Source organism: Pan troglodytes, chromosome 13 (genome assembly GCF_028858775.2).
Source record: "Pan troglodytes isolate AG18354 chromosome 13, NHGRI_mPanTro3-v2.0_pri, whole genome shotgun sequence".
Lineage (NCBI taxonomy): Eukaryota > Metazoa > Chordata > Mammalia > Primates > Hominidae > Pan > Pan troglodytes.
In genome coordinates this window covers 31,605,586-31,630,504 of record NC_072411.2, presented here as the reverse complement: position 1 = coordinate 31,630,504, position 24,919 = coordinate 31,605,586, and the positions used below count along the sequence as shown (strand labels likewise).

At 50.3% G+C, this 24,919-nt stretch overlaps 1 protein-coding gene across 5 annotated transcripts; it reads left to right on the top strand.

Moving 5' to 3' along the window:
* Window positions 1-1,775: 1,775 nt before the first annotated feature.
* AMER3 (APC membrane recruitment protein 3) lies at window positions 1,776-14,507 on the top strand. 5 transcript variants are annotated; one of them, XM_001144402.5, is made up of 2 exons: window positions 1,776-1,957; window positions 8,442-14,507. In XM_001144402.5, the coding sequence occupies exon 2, from the start codon at window positions 8,461-8,463 to the stop codon at window positions 11,044-11,046; it is 2,586 nt and encodes an 861-aa protein (XP_001144402.2). In that variant the 5' UTR covers window positions 1,776-1,957; window positions 8,442-8,460; the 3' UTR covers window positions 11,047-14,507. The 5 variants fall into 5 exon arrangements, with proteins under 5 accessions (XP_001144402.2, XP_009441573.2, XP_525917.3 ...); XM_009443298.4 differs by having other exon boundaries at window positions 1,776-2,088; window positions 8,445-14,507; XM_525917.7 differs by having other exon boundaries at window positions 1,776-2,088.
* Window positions 14,508-24,919: the final 10,412 nt, after the last annotated feature.

Below are 24,919 nucleotides of genomic sequence, written 5' to 3'. Positions count from 1 at the left end.
GGGCAAGAAGAGTGAAACTCCATCTCAAAAAATAAAATAAAAAAATTTTTAAGAAAAAGAAACCAATTGTTCACTGTTTGGAAATATGAAAGAAAAAAGTTTTTAAATATTGAAAATTTTAAAAGAAAAAGAAACAGCTCAAAGCAGTAGGTCTGATGGTACCCCACAAATGCAGCTGATCTGACTGGCACAGTGGATGGCCGACTCATTTGTGCCCACAGTCAACTCTTTGGCCTGCTAAGAAAGCAAGGGGTGGTGTGGCCAGAAGGTCTGAGACCCTGGGGACAACCAAGTGACCAGAAAGCTAGTTCCAGAAAAGAAAAGGTTTACAGCCACTGCTCAAAAACACAGATGAGAAATCTAAGTCAGTGTTTTGTGTGTGTGGTTTTTTTTTTTTTTTTTTTTGAGACAGAGTCTTGCTCTGTCACCCAGGCTGGAGTGCAGTGGCACAATCTCGGCTCACTGCAAGCTCCACCTCCTGGGTTCACGCCATTCTCCTGCCTCAGCCTCCTGAGTAGCTGGGACTACAGGCGCCCACCACCATGCCTGGCTCATTTTTTTTGTACTTTTAGTAGAGAGGGGGTTTTGCCATGTTAGCCAGGATGGTCTTGATCTCCTGACCTCGTGATCCACCCACCTTGGCCTCCCAAAGTGCTGGGATTATAGGCTTGAGCCACTGCGCCCGGCCAGCCAGGATGGTCTTGATCTCCTGACCTTGTGATCCTCCCATCTGGCCCTCCCAAAGTGCTGGGATTACAGGCGTGTAAGTCAGTGTATTGTAAAAATAAAATGTAAGTTCACATTAGAATAATATTTAAGAAAAATCATTCAGTGGTATCTGAACTGGGTAGCCTAGTGTAAAAGATTTTTCCAGGAGTCCCTGGGGAAGACTTGATCCCACATCTTGGGGAAATAAAAATTTTGAAATATATATTTTCATGTTACCCAAAAGTTAGGGGTGTTTGAAAACTGTCTGAAATGACAAAGTAGAAGGGTTGGAACAGTTTGCACTGGCCGAACGATGACCATGTGAGCATCGAAAATGAGCAATTGTCACTCACTGGAAGAAGCTGAATCTGTAATTATCCTCACAATTACATGATTTTATAAGACACATTAAAAAATCCTTAAATGCAAAAGCGGGGAGAGCCTAATAAGGAAGGCTAATGCTTACTAATTTTAACAAGAGGAGGACTGTGGGGTCTGCGGGAGTCCTACCCCTGACTTGGGGTGTATGTGGCAACGAGGCAGAAACTGCCTTCTGTCCTACCTAAGAGAAAGACAGGGAACTCCCACAGCCAGGATCTGCCAAAAAAGGTCGAGACTACCAACAACATGGGCGAGGGGGCCTCTGGGGTCACGTTGAGTTAGTCGCTGCATAGAAAGAGGGCTCAAATCTAAACAATGCAAGAGGGTAGGTCACCCAAGGGTGGGGAAGGTCTTGGCTGGAGGATGAAGGGGCCTCTTGGCTCTGGGGCGAGGCGATGTCAAGGGGAATGACAAACCAAACCAGTCCAAAGCAAGGGGACTCTGTGTCCTGGGTTCTCAGACAAGGTGACTGGGAGGGAGCCCACCAAGCTCAGGGAAAGGCCTGGCCTCCGTCATCCACCTGAGCTCTGCCTTCCCTTCAGCCTCAGCCTCAGCGTGGACCCGGGACTCCTGCATCCTCCCGTCCTGCCCCGCCTGGGCACACCACGGCCGAGAGCCTCCTGTTGGCATCAGCCTCTCCCCAGCACCGACTGTGCGCTTCCGCTCCCCCCTCCTCCCCACAACCCCGCCCCACACTACTGGCACTGCTGCCTGAGCCTTCCTGGAGTTACTTAATCCACCCCAGCCCCAGGCACTGAACCACGCGTGCAGACCCCTCGTCCTCAGTTCTGCGGAGACAGAGTCCCCACAGCATTTCTGCTCCTCCCCCAAGACTGCGGCAGAGCACAGCACCAGTAGACCCCACACAGTGAGTGCCTGTAGGGCAAGTGCCTCTTTCGTTCTCTTAATAATAGAGTCAGGTCCTTTCTCCAAGGGAAGACCCTGCCTTGCAGCCCCAGCCTGGCCTGCCCCTTCTTGCAGGCCCGCTCCGAACCCTGGGTAAGACTCGTGACGAGGCTCCGGGTGGCCGAGCCCTTCCGAGAGTGCTGCGGTCGGCAGGGCTGGGCTGGCTCTCTGGGCTGAGGGGGAGGGGCTCCCACACCTGTGCGCTCCCGGAAGAGGGGACAGCGGCGGGGGCGCCGTGCGCACGGGGGCGAGGGGAGACGACTGCGCCTGAGGGAGGCACAGCCGAAGCCGGGTGGGAGGCAGAGACACCCAGAAACAGAGACGGGGCGATACGAACAGACAAAGCCGGCCCGAGCGCGGCCCGAGCGGCGGCGCAGGGAGGCGGCAGCCTGGCGGAGCAGCCCCCACCGCGGCCGGCGCGCCCCCTCGCCACCCCTGCGCGCCAGCGCCGGCCCGCCCCTCCCGCTGGCCTCTGGCGGCTTAACCCTCGCCTGCCCGCCGACCCCGAGGGGCCCCTGGAGCCGCGGTGGGTGGGTGCGGGCGCCGGGCCTCCCCCTCCCGGCCGCGGCGCGCGGCGCCGGGAGCTGACCGTGGTGCTGAGCGCGGCTCGCGCTCCGACGCGGTGCCCGAGCCTGTCGCGGCCGCGCCCTGCTGCACTGCCGGCCCCCAGCGGTAAGTCGCCAAGGCCCCGAGAGGCTGCGTTGGTCCTGCCCCGCGGATGTGGACCCCCGGGGAGGGCAAGGATTGGGGAATTTGGTGCATTCTCTGGCGCGATGGACGGGCTGAGGGCAGGAAGCAGGGTCGACACCCTCCACCCAGCGGTTCCCGGCGCAGTCAGGGGCCTGGGAGCGGTGACCCTTTTAGGTCTGGGCTAGGGAAGCGGAGAAACCCTCCGCCGGCGGATGCAGGAGCTGAGGGAGAGCCAATATCGCTGTGAGGCCCATCTCCTTGCCCCTGGGCAGGCCAGGACCGTCCAGAGGCGCCCTCCAAGGAGGTGGGCCAGGACCTTCCCTCCCCAGAGGGCCCTTTGTCTCCCCAGTGTGGGGGTTGGGTGGCTTGGTGGTGCTCTCACCGCAGATTCTATTTCTGTTTTATTCCCCATTCCCACCCCCACCCCAGAGCACGGTCGCTTTTCCTCCGCACAGTGGCCCTCACTCCAGCCCTCCCATGACAAGGCAGCCTACTACTGAGAACGCTATTGCCCCATAGCTCTGCCGCCAGCCCAGTTTCCAGAGGTCCCTGGGCCTGCGCTTTTTTTTAATCACCATACACTCCTTTGTATCACACTGCTGTGACTTTCCTGCATACCGGGGAAGGCATAGAAAATACCAAAACTATTAGCCAAACGTTTTTTTGTCTCAAGGCGTTTCTGTGGCATGTGTATTCCTCCAGGGTTTTTATTTTGCTCCATGAAATCAAACACCGGGACACTTTCAGGTTAAGAAAGGGAAAAAAAAAGCCACGGAATTACCTTCTCAAAGGAAAAAGAAAAAGCTGGGCAGCTAAGCCTGAGTTGGTCATGTAGAAAAGCAACCAGTAGAATAACTTCATTTGCCCAATTTGCAATAAATTAATGTCTGTGTGTGCCGTGTAAAACACTGTGATGGGAGGTGCACAGACAGAGGAGTCTCTGCCACCACCTTCTCTCCCCTAAACCCTGCTTGGGCTCCTAACTCGCCTCTGTGTCTCCGCTGTCCATTTTCACCTGCATCTTTGAAAGTGAGAATTGGCCCCTGTCACTTGCCCTGGAAGGTTGGCTCCCTGTGGCTTGCAGATAAAAGCACGGCCCTCGCTGAGACCTCAGGCCGGGTGTGGTGTGTACAGTGTGTACAGCCCATCTCCAGGCCTCATCCCTCTGGCTTGCTGCTCTGGTCACTTGAGCTGCTTTCAGATCCTTAAATATTCTACTTCTCTTGCTCCTCGGGGCCTTTCTGAAGGGTGTTCTCTCTGCCTGGAATGTGTGTCCAATGTCTTTTGCCTGGCTGTCCTCTTCTGTCTTTTAAGTTTGGTTTAAATATCACATCCCTGTAACAGAATTAATTAAGTAAATACATTGTGTGGTCCCTGTTCCCATGGAACTTGCAAGTTCGTCTTAGAGATGAAAGACTCAGCCCAGGGTCCTGGTGTCAATGAACTGTCTTAAAAAATGATGCACATAGGCCGGGAGCGGTGGCTTATGCCTGTAATCCTGGTACTTTGGGAGGCCTAGGTGGGAGGATCACGAGGTCAGGAGATCAAGACCATCCTGGTCGGCTGGGCACGGTGGCTCACGCCTGTAATCCCAGCACTTTGGGAGGCTGAGGCGGGTGGATCACGAGGTGAGGAGATCAAGACCATCCTGGCTAAGACGGTGAAACCCCGTCTCTACTAAAAGTACAAAAAAAATTAGCCGGGCATGGTGACGGGTGCCTGTAGTCCCAGCTACTCAGGAGGCTGAGGCAGGAGAATGGTGTGAACCCGTGAGCTGGAGCTTGCAGTGAGCCAAGATCATGCCACTGCACTCCAGCCTGGGCGACAGAGCGAGATTCCATCAAAAACCAAAACAAAACAAAAAACCCACCATCCTGGCCAACATGATGAAACCCCATCTCTACTAAAATTAAGAAAAAAAAAAAATTAACTGGGTGTGGTGGTGCGTGCCTGTAGTCCCAGCTAGTCAGGAGGCTGAAGCAGGGGAATCGCTTGAACCCAGGAGGCGGAGGTTGCAGTGAGCCGAGATCACACCACTGCACTCAAGCCTGGGTAACAGAGCGAGAAAAGAAAGAAGGAAAGAGAGAGAGAGAAAGGAAAGGAAGGAAGGAAGGAGAAAGAAAGAAGGAGGGAGGGAAGGAAGGAAGGAAAGAAGGAAGGAAGGAAGGAGAGAAGAAAATGATTCACATAAACTGTATCACAGAATTAAAATCTCAGACTCTGCATCCTGTTTAGGGAACTTAGGTGTAAACATTTGACTAAGATATCTCAAATATAAAATAGTTCATTTAACTAAGTAATAGCTCACCGCCTACTATAGTTGGAGTCCTGGACCTTAAAGAATTTTCAATCTCGTTGGGGAGTGCAATCAAGCACCAGAATGAATAGTTGGTGGTTGCTGAGCCCTGCAGACAAGAAGGCACCCGAAGGGTAGGGACGGGTCTGAACCCTCCTTGGGGGAGGGATGTGGCACTTGTGGGAGTGGACCTGTCATGTTTCTTGCTGGGGTTCCACTGATGGGTCTATAGCCACAGGGTTACAAAACAGTGTGCATTTTTGCAACTGAGAACCTGGACACATTTGGCCTCTGCCCTCAGGCAGTGACAAGGCCAGCATCTGGCTGTCCACATAAATCCCATTCTGCCCCAGAGAATTGTCACAGAAGTTGACTTCTCAGTCTGCCTCCAGCCAAGCAGTGGGCCCTCCAACCACCCAGGGAGTTCCCACCCCCATCATAGGTCACACATTTCCAAAGAGACAGGTTCCGATAAAACATTTTAATATGGATTTGGACTGGACCGAACACAGACTAGAGTTCATGGGATGCTCCAGTATTGCTAAGCCTCTGGTTCCTCATTCTGTATCCTACACTTATTGTCCTGTCTCTATGCAAAGTGCTCAATAAACTCAGGAGATGGGCTTGGCATTGTTAGTGTCACTGAGTCCAGCCATCTATAGCAATGACAGTTATTTTAAAGGATCATTTTTCAAGTTCAGAGTGGAGTGAAATTTCCAACTGTTCATGATTTTAAATCAGTTGACTGTTATGAGAACCGAGAAACTGGTAGTTTTATTTATAGACATCTATATCAAATAAAACATTTTTGTTCTTGCAGTTGCAAAATTCTGCACACGGTGAAATAATCCTTGCTGTGCCTGGCTGAAGTTATATGCAACAGAATGTCAATCAAAAGATTTTCCCAAAACTTAGAAAAGAATAAGGGAAATAGAGATCTCATAATGAATATTTCCAAAATTTCCTGCCATAGGCATTATTATTACCTTCAATTATAATTTTTCTAAATCTGTGTGAGCTACCCTTCTTGCTTTTAATCTTCACTTTCATTGTGTTTTACAATATTTTTCATGAAAACACATTTATTATTCTACTTTTAGATTTCCCACAAAAGAGTCTGAGCTGTCGGTTTATAGACTGTCAGGTTCAGAATCAGATAGACCTGGGTTCAGATCCCAACTCTGTCACTTAACACCTGTGTGACTTGGGTCAGTTCATTGACTTTTCTGAATCAGAATTTATCCTTTGTAAAAGGGGGGTTACAGTAGTTTGCCCCTCATACAGTTATGGGCCAAGCTGTCCGCCTGGTTAGGTGGGTGTAACCAAGACTCCAGCCAGGGTCATCTGAGCCACAGCTTGGAGAGTAAGCCCTGTGCTGTGTGCAGCAAAGCCCAGCAGAGCTTCGGAGGCCTTATCACGGCTGCAAAGGATTGTGCAGAGTAGAAAGTCTGCAGTTGCAGGGTGGGAAAGGCTTAGGCATACGCCATCTGGCATGAGGCAGAAAAGCCAGTGTGGCTGCTCAGGGCAGTCTCCCTCTGTCCAGGGTGCCACTAGCAACAGCTGAGCTGCAGCTGGAGCCCAGCCCAGGTTCTGTGGCTCTCCTGGCATGGTGCCTACTTCTTCTCATCCTCCAACCAAAAGTCTGAGGTGCTTCCGAGGAAGCACTTCCCTTGGGTGGGAGCGGGTGGAGCCTGGTCGGCTTGCCCATGCCAGCCCCTGCAGTGTCAGCTCTTCCACCCCTTCCCATTTTCTTGGCCTCAACGTGCCCACTGGGCTATGAGGCAGTCCCTCGCCCCCCTGGGTCCTCATGAAGAAGCATTTCAGGGTCTCTGGCAGGTAGCTGCAAAGCTTACTTGGGGTGGGGTGTGAAAGGCACACAGGCTGACGGAGCCCCAGGTCATGTTCATGCCTGCTGCAGGCTTCCTCACAGCCAGGAGCTGGGGGATGAGTGCAGGGTTGCCTCCGTGTAGTCCTTATGGAGAGGCGAAGGAGCCAGCCGCAGTCTCTTCCTGGCCAGACTGACAGAGGACTGACTGTCAGGCCACTCACTACCAAGAAAGGTGGAGACCCTGGCAGACAGAGGTATTTTGGGTGATAGGAGCAGGCTGAGTCCAGGGCCTGAGGACATGGTGAGGGGAACAGAGGGGAGGGACTCAGTCTGCCCTCTCTTCCTGGGTACTGAAGGTCTCCACAACACACCCCAAGGCAGCATGTTTAAAAACTAAACCCTAGCTCTTCTTTCACCTTGGCTCAGCTCCCTCCTCCTCCCCTCATTTCCCTCCTTGAGCTGTCCCACGCTGTTGGTGTAGATCCAAGCCTTGGCCTTCAGAACTCCCTGCCTGCTTCTCTATCCCTGCTGTCGGTGAACCCTGGCATTCTTCCCTTTGGAAGACCCTACATTACCCCTGCAGCCGCCATCTGCCTTGCTCCCCATCCTCAGTCCATTTGGACTGCCTCTGGCAAGTCCTCTCTGCTCACAATTCATTTTTTCTGTCCTCCACTCGGAGGTCAGGTGCGTGGCCCTAGACCGCCAACTTCATTAAAGTCCCTGCTCCTACCCACCCACAGGAAGATGGCTGTAGCTCCCCACTGATCTCAGTGTAGGGCCGGATGCCCTAACTGGGCCGGGACAGTCAATTGGCTAGCACTGCTGCCACCTGTCTACCTCCATGCCCAGGGCAGATCCCAGGACCCTTTCCCATTGAACTCAGACCAGGCATCAGAAACCTTCTCTGCATGGCACTGCAGGCATCAGTATGCCTCGGTGATGTGTGCACAAAAAGTGGTGGCTGCCTACCCTTGCAGCTCTGCCTGCCCACCCTGTGTCCCATGCTCGCCTCCCACCACGATGCTCTGGTTCCTCTGTGTCCATGCTCTTGCACCATGAGGTTCTGGGCTGTGTCTTGCCTGATGGCATCTGTAGATAGAGTCTTGCCTCCCTGCACAGGCACACAGTCCTGGAGTCTGCAATATGCACACGCCCATAGCCCCAGCTGAGGGCCAGCTGCCTTCAGCCCAGGAAGCAGGCAGGTGTGGGTGTCCCTTTAGCTGCCTGATGAAGGAGGCCACTGCCCTAATTGGATCCTCCGCCCATCCACTCAGAAGGGCCATGACACCCACTCGTAAGGACATGCTACGGATACACTAAGGAGCTGTTTGTAGAACGCTGGGCACTCTACACAGAACACGGGAGTCTGAATGGGCCAAATGAGCTAAAAGGGGGATTGGGAGAGTCAAGCACTCATGGGTGCAGCAGTCACCAGGCCCCAGGCAGCTCTCATTTTGGCTCCTACTGTGTGCTGTTAGGGCTGCTCCCATCTTTCTCCCCCATCTGCAAGGAGGATCTCCTGGGACAGAGGCCCCTGCAGAGAGTGAGCTGTGTGAGAGGGGTAGGCAGGGTCTTCCAGAGCCCAGGGCCCTCCCGTCTATGATACTGAGTGCCTCCTGCTTTCCTCCACAGCAGCTGGGGCACTGGCAGCATGGAGCTGAAGAGAGGAAAGACCTTCATCAAGTCCAGCCTGCAGGTTTCCCACGAGAAACCCCCAGACCCAGCAGCCGTGGCTGCAGCCAGGGAGGGGACAGGCCCCTGGTCAGTCCTGCCAGGAGGGCAACAGAGGCCCCACAGTGAGAAGGGCCCCCAAGCCAGCCCCAGTGCCCAAGAATACGACAGATGCCCCAACAAAGGGGCGCAGCTGGACCCCAAAGGGGGACCCGCAGCCCTCTGTGGAGCCACCTTCAAACCGGTGCGAAAGAGCAAGACTCACGACAGCATGTCTGGGGCAGGCAGGGCCACGGCTGCCACAGGGCAGCTGGTGGGCAGTGCAAGCTTCCCAGGCTCCCCGGGCAGCCGGCGCATGATCGACTACCGCCACTTTGTGCCCCAGATGCCCTTTGTGCCGGCTGTGGCCAAGAGCATCCCGAGGAAGAGGATTTCCCTGAAGACGCCCAAGAAGTGCTTTCGGAACCTATTCCACATTCGGAGAAACAAGACTGAGGATTTGGCCTCACTGGCGGCCGAGGGGAAAAGCCTGCCCTCCCCAGGGGACCCATCAGACCCTGGGGGGCGGCGAAGCAAAGCCTTCCTCCCCCCGGGTGAGGGGCCGGGGCTGGACGGCCTGTGCCAGGACCTGTTGGACAGCGAGCTCCTGGCCGATGCATCCTTTGGTCTCTGCAGGGCCCTGTGTGAGGACGTGGCTTCACTCCAGAGCTTCGACTCGCTCACGGGTTGTGGGGAGGTGTTCGCAGATGAGAGCTCGGTGCCATCCCTGGAGCTGAACGAGGGCCCGGAGAGCCCAACCCAGGCTGCTCAGGGCCTGGAGAGCAAGGTTCCCAGGGGCCCTCTCCAGGGCAGTGTGGAGCAGCTGGCCTCGCCCGCCCAGAATGAAGCCTCTGACTTCACCAGGTTCTGGGACAGTGTGAATCGCTCAGTGCGTCAGCAGCAGCGTGCCCTCCTAGGCCCGTGGCTTTCAGGCCCCCAGGGGACAGACAGGGACCAACCCCGGCTGGACACAGCTGGGCTCGCTGAGCTGCCCCTCTGCCCCTGCAGGGACCCTCGCAGCGGCTCCAAAGCCAGTTCCATCGACACAGGCACCCCCAAGAGCGAGCAGCCCGAATCCGTGTCCACAAGTGACGAGGGCTACTATGATTCCTTCTCGCCAGGCCTTGAGGAGGACAAGAAGGAAGCTGAGAGCCCAGGCACTCCTGCTGCCACCTTCCCACGGGACAGCTACAGTGGGGACGCCCTCTACGAGCTCTTCCATGACCCCAGCGAGGGTCCTGTTGGCCCCAGCCCAGATGATGACCTGTGCGTGTCTGAGAGTCTGTCAGGGCCGGCCCTGGGGACGCCACTGTCCATATGCAGCTTCCGAGTGGGGGCCGAGGAGAACTTGGCCCCAGCACCAGGCCCTGACCTGCTCAGCCAGGGCTTCCTACAGAGCTCCTGGAAGGGCAAGGAGTGCCTGCTGAAGCTGTGTGACACTGAGCTCGCCATCACCATGGGCATCGTCAGCTGGCTGCGCCGAGGCCCCACGCCCCATGCCCCACCCACCCCTGGGCAGCCTGCAGCTCCACCTGGTTCCCAGGGAGCCCCTAGGGCACCCACAGAGAAGCTGGGGGGCAGGGAGGGCCTGGCCTCAGATGCAGGGGGGGCGACAGTTTGCTCAGCACCCTGCAGGCAGGAGCTGTGGGCACACCCAGGCACCACAGGCCTGCTCGCCGGAGAGAGCAAGGCCCTCGGAGGGGCCACACAAGGGACTGGCACACTGTCCAGGGATGCCTCTCAAGAGGAAGAGACACGAGGTCACTCTGAAGGCTTGTTCTCCTCTATGGAGTCTGCAGCCACTTCGACAACAGATACTTCCGGTAAAAATAAGGCCCCAGTTCCTTCTGCCTGGCCCTGCTCCCAGAAGGAGCCTGGGCCACCAGGGGTCCTGGGGTGTTTCCGAGGCCCCTGGAGGCCAGGTCACGGGGGTGACACTCTGGATGCAGAGCCCATGCTGGCAGGCTGTGTGGCCCGTGTGGCAGCCCTGAAGATCAGCTCAAACGACCAGCCCCCGGCCGCATGGCCTCCAAGGCAAGACATGGGCAGTGGGCTCTTTGGGCAGCGCTGGGCCAGGGGCCCTGACATGCTGGAGAAGAAACAGTCCAGCAGCTCCCCCAGCATGACCACCATCCATGGCCTACCCTACTCAGCCAGCACACAGGACCAGAGGTGTCGAGATCGTGTCCAGGACCTGAGCTGGCTCAGGGTGGAGCCCACCGGGCTAGGTGTCCAGGCCTGGGCCTCTGTGGAGGACCAGCCCTTGCAGCTCAGCACAGAGGCTGTGGAGCAGGTGGCACACGGCAGCCAGCTGGACTCTGAGCCCCGGTCAGCCCCTGCTGCCCAGTGGAGTTCCCAGGGCCACCATCCAGAAAGCCTGGGCCTCACTTTGAACAGCCAGCAGGAAGGGGGGGTCTCTGCAAGTGCCCCAGAATGCCGCTGCAGCCTCCTGGCCCGTGAGGGCCTCCTCTGTGGCCAGCCAGAAGTGGGGGCCTCTGGGCCAGCCATGGCTGAGCCCCATCTGTAGGACAGGCTCACATGCACCAGGAACTGCATGTGTCTTCATGACCACTTTCAGGAGAGCCTAGGACTCAAATCTCTATCTTTTGTCCCTGATGTGGGGACTGTGTTGGGGGTGGGGGGTGGCAGGACTCAGGCATGCAGAGGGTAGCATGTTCATGTGGAGGCATCCTTGCCTGAACCCACCAGCTCAGGCAGCCCACCGCCAAAGACAGCGCGAAGCTGCAACCACCTAGCTGCTCCTCATGCAGGGGCTGGAGAGAGGGGCTAGGGCTTGAAACTGAGGGGGAGAAAGAGCTGCACATTGTAAATGGGAAGCAGAGAGCCAATGAGTCTGCCTGGGATGTGTGTGAATCCCAAAAGACGCAATCCCAAATGCCATAGTCCCAAGTGTTGAGAATCCAAAATATTAAAATTACTATACTCTAAAATCTGAAAATCACAATCCCAAAAGATCTAAATCCTGGAAATATAATTCTGGGAAATTTTTTTTTTTAATTTTTTAAAAGATACTTACATTTTAAAAGGATTTATTTGAGAAACATAAAAACACAACAGAACACATCAGCCACTTCACACAATAAGATAGGCAATAATACATATTTTTGGAAGCATAAACAGGTATACAGACAGTTACACGGGTGTGAGTTATTAGCAGACAAACTATATTCATAAAGAAATAGGTCAAAATGGGAAATGTATACATGCATGTCACTATGCCTGGTAATTGTGTGCACCTCGCTTTATACCTGCAGTCATATCATGACCAACAACCTAAGTCTTTTGACGAAGTCAATCTATGATGCGTCACCACCACACACACAGTTGCCCAAAGAGCGGAGATGGCAAGAACTTTCATCTCTCACAATTGCAGATGTACAAAAATTACATCTCTTCATTTATTGAGGAAGTTTTGACGTTTTTATACACACGCACGATGCTTACACACACAGTCCTGAGCAGGGTGGCTCAGGACGAAAGCCTCAGGACCCAGGAGGGCCATGGGTGTAAGTTCCGGAGTCCAAAGGCCAGCGAGCCTGAAGCTCTGATGTCAAGGCAGTGGAAGAAAAGCCTGTCCCAGCTCTGAGAGAGAGACCAGTTTGCCTTCTTTATTTGTTCTCCCTGGGCCTCAGCAGATTGAATGCTGCCCACCAACATTGAGGGTGGATCTTCCACACCTAGGCCCCTCAGATTCACACACTAATCTCTGGAAACACCTCACAGACATGCCCAGAATAATGATCTCCCAGGTCTCTAGGTATCCCTTAACCCAGTCGAGTTCACACCCAAAATGAAGTCCACAGGTCCACCCCTTGTCAACTTGGCATCCATCCGCATCCCCTTAAACCATTTTCAGTCTCCAAATAAAGCCCCAAGCAAGGCAGTATCTCCACCTAACATGATGCAACTATCCCGGGATTGTGATTTTTAAGACTTTAGATGTTAGAGATTTGAAACTTTAGAGATTTGCGTCTTTCAGTATTTCAATGTTGGGGACCAGTGTTTGGGATTATGTCTTTTAGAATAATGATCCAAACTTGTGTGAGGACTGTGAGGCTCAGGGTGGGAGACGGGTGGGGGAGCCGACCTTAGGAGGGCCCACTGAACCAGCCTGAATCTGGCCCCAGTCTGGCCTACTCGCTGCCCCAGGACAGGTGGCTACAACATGCTGAGGGCCTGAAGGGCGTCCCCTCAGGAACATTGTATTACTGTTTTGTGTTGCTATAAAGGATAACTGTGACCAGATCATTTATAAAGTAAAGAAGTTTATTTGGCTTATAATTCTGCAGGTGTAGAGGCACGGCACCAGCATCTGCTGCTGCTTTTTTTTTTTTTTTTTTTTTGAGACAGGGTCTCACTTTGTTGCCCAGGTGGGAATGGGAGTGCAGTGGCACAGTCTTGGCTCACTGCAGCCTCTACTTCCTGGGCTCAAGCAGTCCTCCCACCTCAGCCTCCCAAGTAGCTGGGCCTACAGGCGTGCGCCACCTTGCCCGGCTAATTTTTCTATTTTTTTGTAGAGACGGGTTTTCACCATGTTGCCTCAGCTAAAATGTCTCAAAATCTCCTCAACTAAAATGTCTCAAAATCTCAGCCTCCCAAAGTGCTGGATGACAGGAGTGAGCCAGCCAGCATCATGCATCCCTGTTCGCCCTGCCAGGGCTGGCGGGACCCTCCCACCCTTGTTGATGGGCAGTGCTAGATTATTTGTCACAAATCATCCCCTACAAACAATGATTTCCCTCCGCTTGTACTCTCTAACTAGAGCCATGGATGGCCACATGCTTTTTGGGAAGAAGCCAATGGATTCTCCTCGGCTCTGCCTGCAAGTAACAAAGGCTTTTGACTCCACTCCCTCCACGCTGTCAGATCGCCATTCCCCTTCAGGAAAACTTCGAATGGGGCTGTGGACCTCACTCCCCAAAATGTCACAACACATGTGCAGCACCCCGACATTCAGAACCATGAAGGGAGAAGGTGGCTGGTGTCTGTAGGAGGGACAGGTATCCGTCCTGGGCCAGTGTCAGGCCAGCAGGTGCAGGGACAGATGGGCCATCCACATTCTCCAAGATTAGCTTCTACCTCAACCAGCACACCTCAGCAAGATGCCAGGATTGGGCTCCACAGGCAGCCGTGAAATGGGTTTCTGGAGGAAAGATCAGCACAGGAAAAGGGGTCAGTCAGGTCGCAGGCAAACTGCTAGGGAAATCCCATCTCATGCAGAGCTCCCACCAAGAGGAGCGTGAGTTGTGCTGCTCTGGCTCGAGAAGAAGGCAGCACAGGATCTGTAGCTGAGGGTGGCCCTCCCACCAGGGGACGCTGGTCAGTGCCTCTCCTGACTGCCTGACGCTTGGTCTCCGGTGGCCCTCTCTCACCAGGGCTCCCTGAGGCCTGCTGCGAGCAGGACACAGGCTGCACATCACAGGTTCCAAAGTGTGCAGCAAGGCTTCTGACCAGGCCCGTCCAGATCTGGAGCCCCTGTGGAGCCACATCTGAGCCCTCCTCCCAAGACTCACACACAGGACCACAGCAGCATCACTGAGCCGAGCTGGGGGCAAGTTTCACCAGATTCGCTTACCTGATCCTTGCATCAACCTCAATGCAGTTGTCAGCCCCATTTTTCAGACCTGGACATGGAGGCACAGGGTGCTGGTGTGACTTGCCCACAGTTAGTGTGTGAGGTGATGGGTTTTGTCCCGTCCCAGCTCCAAAGGCCCTGCTCTTCCTCAGGCTCCAGAACCTCTCACTGAGCTCCTGCAGTGAAGTCCCCCCTCAGAGCCCTCAGCCCTTCCTGCTTTCAGGCTCCAGATGTCAGAGCACCCTTGGGTGCCAGCCACAAGTGGCCCTCCAGCAGGCTGAGCACCCAGGGGGAGGCTGCCCTGACTCAACCCCAGCCTGGGGCTTTGTGCTGCACCTGAGGGAGTAGCCACTCCGTAAATCCTTGTTGAAAGAATGAAGTGTCAAAAGGTTGTGCGTGCTTTTCTGATTTCTTGTTGACCATGAGCCTTGTGTCTGGAGGGCGACTCTGGCCTGAGTGCCAGCCGCCTCCCCCCTGGCAGAGACAGAACACTCCCTTGTGCCATGCTGTGATGCGGTGACTCGTGGTGATGGACAGCCCAGCCAGGCCCAACGGCGCTGGGAAGGGCAGGAATCCAGGGGGTCAGGGAGTGGTCAGGAGGGCCTGGGGTCCAGAGAGGAGCAAAGGGTGCCCAGGACCCGGGCCATGTGGAGGCGTGGTCTACAGTGACCCGGCTGCAGGGCCATGCCTCCTGGGAGGACCCACTGGCCTCGGCTCTCCACTTGGGGGCACTATAGACAACCTCAGAACCCCAGATTCGAATTCAGCATCTGGGCCTGGGGTCCCAGGAGTGGCCTGCTAGGCACCCTGCTGGGGGATGGAGGGGGCAGCGTGAGCTCCCTCAGGGTGATCTCTGTCTGTCTGCACCCCACCCTCAGCCTGTTTTTCCCTGCAGGCCTCAGGGTGACCCACTGTGGATAAAGAAGGGAACTTCAAGCCCAGCTCCCGGGACACGTGCCTAGCCCAGTGCCGGGAGCAGAAGAGGCTGGCTGGGCATGTTCAGACCTCCCTGGTCATTTCCAGCCCTCTCGTCCACACATGGATGGCTGTAGAGGTGACAGCAGATTTCCCCACGTGAAATAAAATCCTGAGAAGTCGGTCCAGTTGCCCTAAGCTCACAGCTGTCCCACAGAGCTTGAGTGGCTCGCCCAGGCTCCCAGAGTCCCACAGGTTGTGGAAAAGGGGTTTGCCCAGGGGCCATGCACTGGGGCTTCCAACCTGCCACGTTGTGCTGGGAAGCTGGGAACATTGGGTAGGGCCAGGAGGGAGAGAGGGAAGAGGACAGGGAGGACGGGCAGGAAGTGCTGAAAAAGAGAAGGGGCGAAGGCCAGCACAGGCAGGGAGAGACTGCAGACCACATCCCAGGATGCTTCATGTCTTTCTTGGTTTCCTATTTTATTTTATTTTCTGGAATGGGAATAAATACACAGGATACAAAACTCAGAAGGCACAGCAGGGAAACAGTGAAAGTCGAATCTCCATCCTTCCTTCCTCAGCCCTCTGTTGTTACAAAATTAATCCACTCTGACAGAAGACAAAATTGCAACAAATTTCATTACAGATCTAATTGGCTTTTATTTGTGATTGGTGAATGCGGCAGCCTCCATTCTACAAAACAGAATGAGAGCTGCTCCAGGCAATGACGGAACACTGAGTTTTGTAAGGTGGGGGCAAAAAAACAGTAACAGGAAAGAAGCTGATCAGTTAACAACAGGCTACTTCAGGTGACTTCATTGTAAGGGCTGAAGCAGAGGGGCTTGCTTATCACACGGACTCCAGGACACTGGAATCTCTCATTTCCAGGAAAAACTGGTCTGTTTTGGAATCTATCTGCTTAAAGTTTCAGTTTGGTGATGTGGCATTTAGCACGAGTGACTGCATTGGGGTTTGGTCTGGTCTGTTGGGATCTGGGGCAGGAGCTCAGTCCAGAGCCAGGGCCACCTGGGATTGTGTTTTCACAACAGTGACTACACCCAATCCAAACAGCCCCAATGCACAGGCCCCTTCCCTCCTTTTCTCCAGCCCTGGTGGGAGACGTCAGACTCTTTGCATTCCCGTGACATACATACTGTTAACGGAGAAACCATATTCTGTGGAATATCTTCAAGAGGCTTACCCTGAGCCAATATGAGTGACTGCGGGCCCAGGAAAACAGAAACCCAAGAAGTCTGGAGTCAGTGGGCCTGAAGCAGTTGGATTACAGTTTGGTTTTATGCATTTTAGGGAGGCAGTGATTACAGGCAAAGACATAAATCATACTTGCCTGAAAAATCTACCTAAAATAATAAAACATGAAAAAAAGGGAGGGGAGATATAAATCAATCAGGGGAGTATACATTGGTCCAGCCCAAAAAGGTGGGATGTCTTGAAGTGGGAGGGAGGGCTTACAGGTTATAGGTGGCTTTAGAGATTCTTTAATTTGCAATTGGTGAAAGGAGGCAGGCTCTGTGTAAAACTTTGAGTCAGCAGAAAGGAAAGTTTTCAGTTCAAGTAAGAATGCTATCTATGTAGCAAGATTGCTGGCCTGCAGGCTGACTTAACCCTGGCCTTGCATGGCCTTAGGTCTTGCTTATAATTTGGCATCTTATTGCCCCAAAGAGTCTGTTTTGGCTGGTGCAGTGGTTCACACCTGTAATTCTAGCATTTTGTGAGGCCAAGGCAGGAAGATTGCTTGAGTCCAGGAGTTTGAGACCAGCCTGGACAATATGGCGAAACCCCATCTCTACAAAAAATACAAAAATTAGCCGGGCATAGTGGCTCTCACCTGTGGTCCCAGCTACTTGGGAGGCTGAGGTGGGAGGATCACTTGAGCCCAGGAAGTTGAGGCTGCAATGAGCCATGATCATGCCACTGAACTCCAGCCTAGGGGACAGAGTGAGACCCTGTCTCAAAAAAAAAAAAAAAGTCTCTTCTGTCAGTTTTATGGTTTCTGTTTCAACATTAATGCTGGTCAGTTGTACCGAAACTCCAAAAGGGAGGGGGTATAAAGAGGTGTGTCTGCCCTCCCTTCTTATCATGGCTGATAATTTAGATTTTATGGGTTTTCTGGAGTCCCCTTGGCCAAGCAGATTCCGTTCAGTCAGTGGGGGGCTTAGGATTTTATTTTTAGTTTACAACACGTGAACTTTAATGAATTTTTACTGCCCAGGACATCCTCCCTAGCTTAGCAGGCACCGCAGTGGGCAGCTCCCCCATCCTTCTGCACAGCTGCTCTCCTGGAGGGAGCAGTTAATTTAAACACTCCCCTGTTGATGGACATTCAAGTTACTTCCCATTTGCTGTTAAAATAATGCTGCACTCACTCCTTCATTCCTGGAGTGTTTACCACTAAAGTCCTCTTCGAGATTGTAAAAATGAAACTGACTTGTCGAAGAAAAGATGCATTTTTTTTTTTTTTTAATGAAGAGCGCCTCTTGCCTCCACCTCCCACCCACTGACCACTGTTTTGGGGCCCTGGCGTAGATGCCTGGACCGCAGGCCTATACGAACATCACACACCCTGCCTTTGGGAGGGGAGATGTTGTTTTTTATTATTACATGTAAAGGCTTTGGAAGTGGCCATTCTCATCCTTCAACAAGAAAAAGCTGGACACACCAGCTTTTTTTCTTGACCCCTCTGAAAAATGAAGTCCCAGGGCAAACAACCTTCCAGAAACCTGGAGAGACAGACCATCCAGAGAAATTCAACAACCAAGGCCTGTGGTTGGGAGCAAAAGTCTCCAGATACCCAAAGCTGGTAGAAACACTGAAATTACAATGTTGACACATTGTTGCAGGCTGAAGAAGCTGGGGGATGGGCAGTAAAAGGGGTCCAGTGTCAGAGGCTTTTCCTCCAGGAACCACTCCACATTTTCAGTGAGGATCAAACAAAGACCCTTCCTTCCACCCCTACCCCTGCAAAGGGAGGTGGGGGAACAGGGTCCTCTTTTTTTTTTTTTTTTTTTTTTTTTTTTTTTTGAGACGGAGTCTCGCTTTGTCGCCCAGGCTGGAGTGCAATGGCGTGATCTCGGCTCACTGCAAGCTCCACCTCCCGGGTTCACGCCATTCTACTGCCTCAGCCTCCCGAGTAGCTGGGACTACAGGCGCCCGCCACCACACCCAGCTAATTTTTGTATTTTTAGTAGAGATGGGCTTTCACCTTGTTAGCCAGGATGGTCTCGATCTCCTGACCTCGTGATCCGCCTGCCTCGGCCTCCCAGAGTGCTGGGATTACAGGCGTGAGCCACTGCGCCCGGCCGAAGAGGATCCTCCAAACTTCTCCTTAACAAAGGCTTCCCTGAGGGCTATTCTGAAACCTTTTCAAGCTAAAGGGGTTCTATCCCACTCCAGTCCTCTCCATCCTTCAGGTCTCAACTAAGGGAAAATAAAGCGATAGTCAACAAGGGAGAGGACTTCAAGAAAGCAAGCAGGAAACACTGGCCAGGGAAGGGACCAGGGCTATGAAGGATTAGCCCCACCCTGAGGCCAAGGCACAGAAACTAAAAGAATGAGGCCTGATTGGAGGTTAGAAGACAAGGGAGGCTGGGCGCAGTGGCTCACACCTGTAATCCCAGCACTTTGGGAGGCCGAGACGGGCGGATCACGAGGTCAGGAGATCGAGACCATCCTGGCTAACACGGTGAAACCCCGTCTCTACTAAAAATACAAAAAGCCGGGCATTGTAGCGGGCGCCTGTAGTCCCAGCTACTCAGGAGGCTGAGGCAGGAGAATGGCGTGAACCCAGGAGGCGGAGTTTGCAGTGAGCCGAGATCGCTCCACTGCACTCCAGCCTGGGCAATACAGCAAGACTCCATCTCAAAAAAAAAAAAAAAAAGAAGACAAGGGAACACCCCTCTCCCCACTTGCCAGCACATGGTGCCACCACACTAACAAGGCGCCAGTAATAACAGTGGGTTACAGCTAACAGAGATAAGAGACAAACTCTCTCTCTGAGGACCAGAATGAAAGGAAGCCACAGAGACAACCAAGAAGAAAAAGTAAGCCCATTAGAATGATTTGAAGCAGCTGGTGGCCTAAAGCTATGACAAATATTACAACTCCTAGCCAGATTAATAAACCCTAACATTGAAAGCCTATTGACCTCAGTGCCTATGGCCCAATATGTACAACATGTCTGGCTTTAGACAAAAAAATTACAAAGCCTGTTAAAAGCAAGAAAAACCAAAGCCTAAAGAGACAAATCATTAGAAGCTGATTCATATATGACACAGATGTTGGAATTATTAGATGGAATATAAAATAACTATCATTAATATGGTACAAGCTTTAATGGAAAAAGTAGACAAGTTACAAGAACAGATGGGTAATGTAAGCTGACAGAATTCCAAGAAAAATAAAAAGGAAATGTTAGAAATCCAAAGCACTGTCTTAGGAATGAGTAATTACTTTCATGGGCTCATCAGTACCCATGACATGGGTGAGTAAGGGACCAGTGAGCTTTATTAAAAATGCCTTGAAATGAATGAAAATGAAAACACAACATACCAAAACCTGGGAGGCAGACAAAGCACTGTTAGGAGGGAAATTCATAGCCGTAATGCATACATTAAAAAAAGAAGAAATCTCAAATTAATAACCCAACTTTACACCCTAAGGAACTAGAAAAAGAAAACTAACCCAAAGCCAGCAGAGGAAAAAAATAATAAGAATTAAAGTGGAGATAAATAAGATAGACAATAGAAAAACAATAGAGAAAATCTTCAAAACCAAAAGTTGGTACTTTGAAAAGACTAAATTGACAAACCTTCAGCTAGATTGACTCAGAATAAAAGAAGACTCAAATCACTAAAATTAGAAATAGTGGAGACATTAACACCAATTTTACCAAAATAGAATGAATTATAGAAGAATGTTACAAACATTTATATGCCAACAAATTGGATAACTTGATGGAATGGACAGATTCTTAGAGCGCACATCTATCAAAAGTGACTCATGAGCCAGGCGTGGTGGCTCATGCCTGTAATCCCAGCACTTTGGGAGACCGAGGCAGGCAGATCACTTGAGCCCAGGAGATTGAGACCAACCTGGGCGACATGGCGAAACCCCATCTCTACTAAAAACTACAAAAATTAGCCAGCCATGGTGGTGTGCACCTGTAATCCCAGCTGCTTGGGAGACTGAGGCAGGAGAATTGCTTGAACCCAGGAAGTGGAAGTTGCAGTGAGCTGAGATTGTGCCACTGCACTCCAGCCTGGGCAACAGAGTGAGACTCTGTCTCAAAAACAAAAACAAAAACAAAAGAAAAGGAATAATGATAAAATCGAAAATCTGAATAAACGTATAATGAGTAAGGAGACTAGATCAGTAATCCAGTCTCCCAACAAAGAAAGCCCAGGGCAAGATGAGTTCACTGGTGAATTCCACCAAACCTTTAAAGATTTAGCAGCAATTCTTCTCAATCTCTCCAAAAAAATTAAAGAGGAATACTTCCTAATTCATTTCATGAGACCAGAATTACCCTGATACCAAAGCCAGACAAAACCACTACAAGAAAACTACACACTAATATTCCTTAAGAATACATAGATTCAGGCCAGGCATGGTGGCTCATGCTTGTAATCCCAGCATTTTGGGAGGCCGAGGTGGGCAGATCACGAGGACAAAAGTTCGAGACCAGTCTGACCAACATGGTGAAACCCTGTCTCTACTAAAAAAAATTAGCTGGGCATGGTGGTGGGCACCTGTAATCCCAGCTACTCAGGAGGCTGAGGCAGGAGACTCGCTTGAACCCAGGAGGCAGAGGTTGCAGTGAGCCGAGATCACGCCACTGCACTCCAACCTGAGCAACAGAGTGAAACTCTGTATCAAAAAAAAAAAAAGAGTACGTAGATGCAAAAATCATCAACAAAATACCAGCAAAGCATACTCAGCAATATATTAAAAGGATTACACACCACAACCAAGTGAGTTTTATTCTTGAAGTGCAAGGATGATTCAACATCCAAAAATCAAACTATGTAATACATCACTCCAATAGGATGAACGAGCAAAATCACATGATTATTTCAAAAGCAGAAAAACATTTGACAAAGTCTAACACCCTTTCATGATTTAAAAAAATAACGTACCAGGAATAGAAGTAAACTTCTTCACCATGATAAAAGGAATTTCTGAAAAATCCACAGCTAACATCACTCTCAACAGTGAAAGACTGAAAGCTATTCCCTAAGATAAGGCATAAAACAAGAATGCCCACATTCACTACTTACACTCGACATAGTATTGGAAGAGCCAGAGCAAAGAGGCAAAAGAAAGAAATACAATACATCTAAATCAGAAAGGAAGAAGTAAACCTATTTCTGTTCTCAGATGACATGATTTTATACGTAGAAAACCCTAAAGACTCCCCAAAAAACTATTAGAGCTAATAAATTCGTTTAATGGAATTGCAAGATACAAAATCAACACTCAAAAATCATTTGCATTTCTATACACTAGCAATGAATGATACAAAAAGGAAATTAACAAATACATTCCATTTATAATAGCGTTAAAAAGTACTTAGGAATAAATTTAACCAAACAGGTGAAATAATTGTACACTAAAAACTATAAAACATGGGCTGGGTGCAGTGGCTCATGCCTGTAATCCCAGCACTTTGGGAGGCCGAGGCGAGCGGATCACGAGGTCAGGAGATCGAGACCATCCTAGCTAACACAGTGAAACCCCGTCTCTACTAAAAATACAAAAAGCCGGGCGTTGTGGCGGGGGCCTGTAGTCCCAGCTACTCAGGAGGCTGAGGCAGGAGAATGGCCTGAATCTGGGAGGTGGAGCTTGCAATGAGCCGAGATGGCGCCACTGCACTCCAGCCTGGGCGACAGAGAGAGACTCCGTCTCAAAAACACAAAAGAAAACAGAACTATGAAACAGGCAAGGCGCGGTGGCTCACGCCTATAATCCCAGCACTTCCGGAGGCTGAGGCGGGCGGATAACCCGAAGCAGGAGTTTGAGACCAGCCTGACCAACATGGAGAAACCCCGTCTCTACTAAAAATACAAAATTAGCTAGGCGTGGTGGTGTGGTGCATGCCTATAATCCCAGCAATTTGGGAGGCTGAGACAAGAAAATCGTTTGAACCCAGGAGGCGGAGGTTGCAGCGAACTGAAATCACACCATTGAACTCCAGCCTGGGCAACAAGAGCGAAACTCCATCTCAAACAAACAAACAAAAAACTATAAAGCATTGCTAAAAGAAATTTCTTTTTTTTTTTTTTCTTTTTTTTTTGAGATGGAGTCGCGCTCTGTCGCCCAGACTGGAGTGCAGTGGCGCCATCTCGGCTCACTGCAAGCTCCGCCTCCCGGGTTCACGCCATTCTCCTGCCTCAGCCTCCTGAGTAGCTGGGACTACAGGCGCCCGCCACCACGCCCAGCTAATTTTTTGTATTTTTAGTGGAGACCGGGTTTCCCCGTGTTAGCCAGGATGTTCTCCATCTCCTGACCTCGTGATCCGCCCGCCTGGGCCTCCCAAAGTGCTGGGATTACAGGCGTGAGCCACCGTGCCTGGCCTGCTAAAAGAAATTTAAAAGACATAAATAAGTGAAAGATATCCCACATTCATGTACTGGAAGACTAATATTGTTAAATAACAATGCTAACTAAAGTGATTGAATGCAATCCCCATAAAAGTCCCAATGGATTTTTTATCCAGAAATAGAAAAACTCATCCCAAAATTCATATGGAATCTCAAGGGATCCCAAATAGCCAAAATGACCACAAGTGTGGACAAAGCTGGAGGACTCACACTTGCGGATGTGAAAACTTACTATAAAGCTATGTAATCACAACAGGGTGCTATTAAGAGAAGCATTAGCCAGCTTCCAAGCGGGAATCTTCACAGTGTGAGTGATAAAGGAGAGAATTTAACAGGTGTAACGTAGTAAAAGGCAAGAAGATTTTGTTCACAAGGGTACCCGGTGCCACACTGTGGAAAAAAGAGGCAAGCACAGACTGGGCCAGAACTCCATGGGCTCTGGACAGCAGCCAGGTCAGGCCATTGGATCCTCTTACACAGACGCCAACAGAACACAGCATCACCTGGGGAGAGGAGACACCGGTGGAGTATTTGAAGAATCCAGAGAATTACATCCTTGGAACAAAAACAGTCTTCACTGGCATTAACAAGAAGGTAGAAAGAACAGACTTGATAACTTATCTCAAAAAAGCCACTAATGAGTAATAATTGGCCACTGCCTTTATTTATTACAAAACAAAGGTCTCATAACTTCATGTGCACCAAAATTTAATTGATCTCATACACCAGAATTTAGATCATGAATGAGTGGCAGGCCTTTTTTGTTGGACAGTCCTGATTTAAGTCACACTAGCTTGTGGTTAAATGAATATGACTGTTTTTTTGAACTTTGATAGTAATTTCAATTCAGTAAATGTTATCACTGTTTTCCCCTTCTGAAGATATGATTGGACTTCATTAGTAACATTCAACTTTTCATAAAGGTGGTGAATGCCATCTCAAAACATATTGGGGGTTGGTTTTATATTTAGATTTCTATAACTGTCTTTATGAATATATTTAAATACTGTCTCAGAACCAAGCAAGACTCACCTATGTTTTAATTTGTGTTCATTACCCTGTTAAAGGCAAGGGCTGAAGATAAGACAGCAATGTCTACTTTATATTTTTGGTCTTAACTATGCCAATCCAATTAGAATTCCCTGGATCTAAAATGCTGCCTTTTACTAATTGAAATGCATTTTATGTGTAATATCAAATAAAGAATAGTTAAAACACTTCTCAAATTTTATAGATGATCTATAAAGTCAGATGCTTCTGAAAATCAGTGTAACAAGAAATAGTAGTAAGGTAAAATTTACTTTTGAATTCTTTGCTATCTAAGTCTGACTAAGTTATAATTTAGGATTGCCTTTAAATGATTCAAGCACATAAAACTGTAGAAGTACTGTGTACGTGTGATTGGTAATGGTGCTTTTGTCAATGTATTAGAAGGATTAAAGTAGAGAAGATATACATTAATTTAGAAATTGTGTGTGATCATAAGACTTTGATAATTATAAACAAAATGACAGATTATAACAAAACCAGGGTGTTACTGGCATAAGGACAGACATAGTGGCCCTCAATTTATAGTCAGTTGATGTTTGACAAGGTTGCCAAAACCATTGAATGGGGAAAGGGCCATCTTTTCAACAAATGATGCTGGGAAAATTGGATATCTGCATGAAAAGTATGAAGTTGGACCCTTAATTTATGCCATATACAAAAATTAACTCAAAATGGAACTAAGACTTAAACATAAGAACCAAAACTATAAATATCTTAGAAGACAACAGAGAGGGAAATGTTTATGATGTTGGATTTTGCCATGATTTTTTGTATATGACACCAAAAATATAAGCAACAGTAAAACAAAACAGTTATTGAATTTCATCAAGATTAAAAACTTTTGTGCATCAAAGGACACTATCAAGAAGGTGAAAAGACAACCTAAAGGATGGGAAAAAATATTTGCACTTCACGAATCTCATAAGAAATTAATATTCAGGATATGTAAAGAATTACTGCAACTCAACAACAAAAAGACGAATAATTCAACTTTAAAAAATAGACAAAGCCTTGAATAGACATTTCTTCAAAGGAGACACACAAATGCCAAATAAGCACATGAAAACATGCTTATTTGCTTATCCCTGATTACTAGGGAAATGCAAATCAAAACCACAATGAGGGCTGGGCGCGGTGGCTCACGCCTGTAATCCCAGCACTTTGGGAGGCCGAGGTGGGCAGATCACAAGGTCAGGAGTTCGAGACCAGCCTGGCAAATA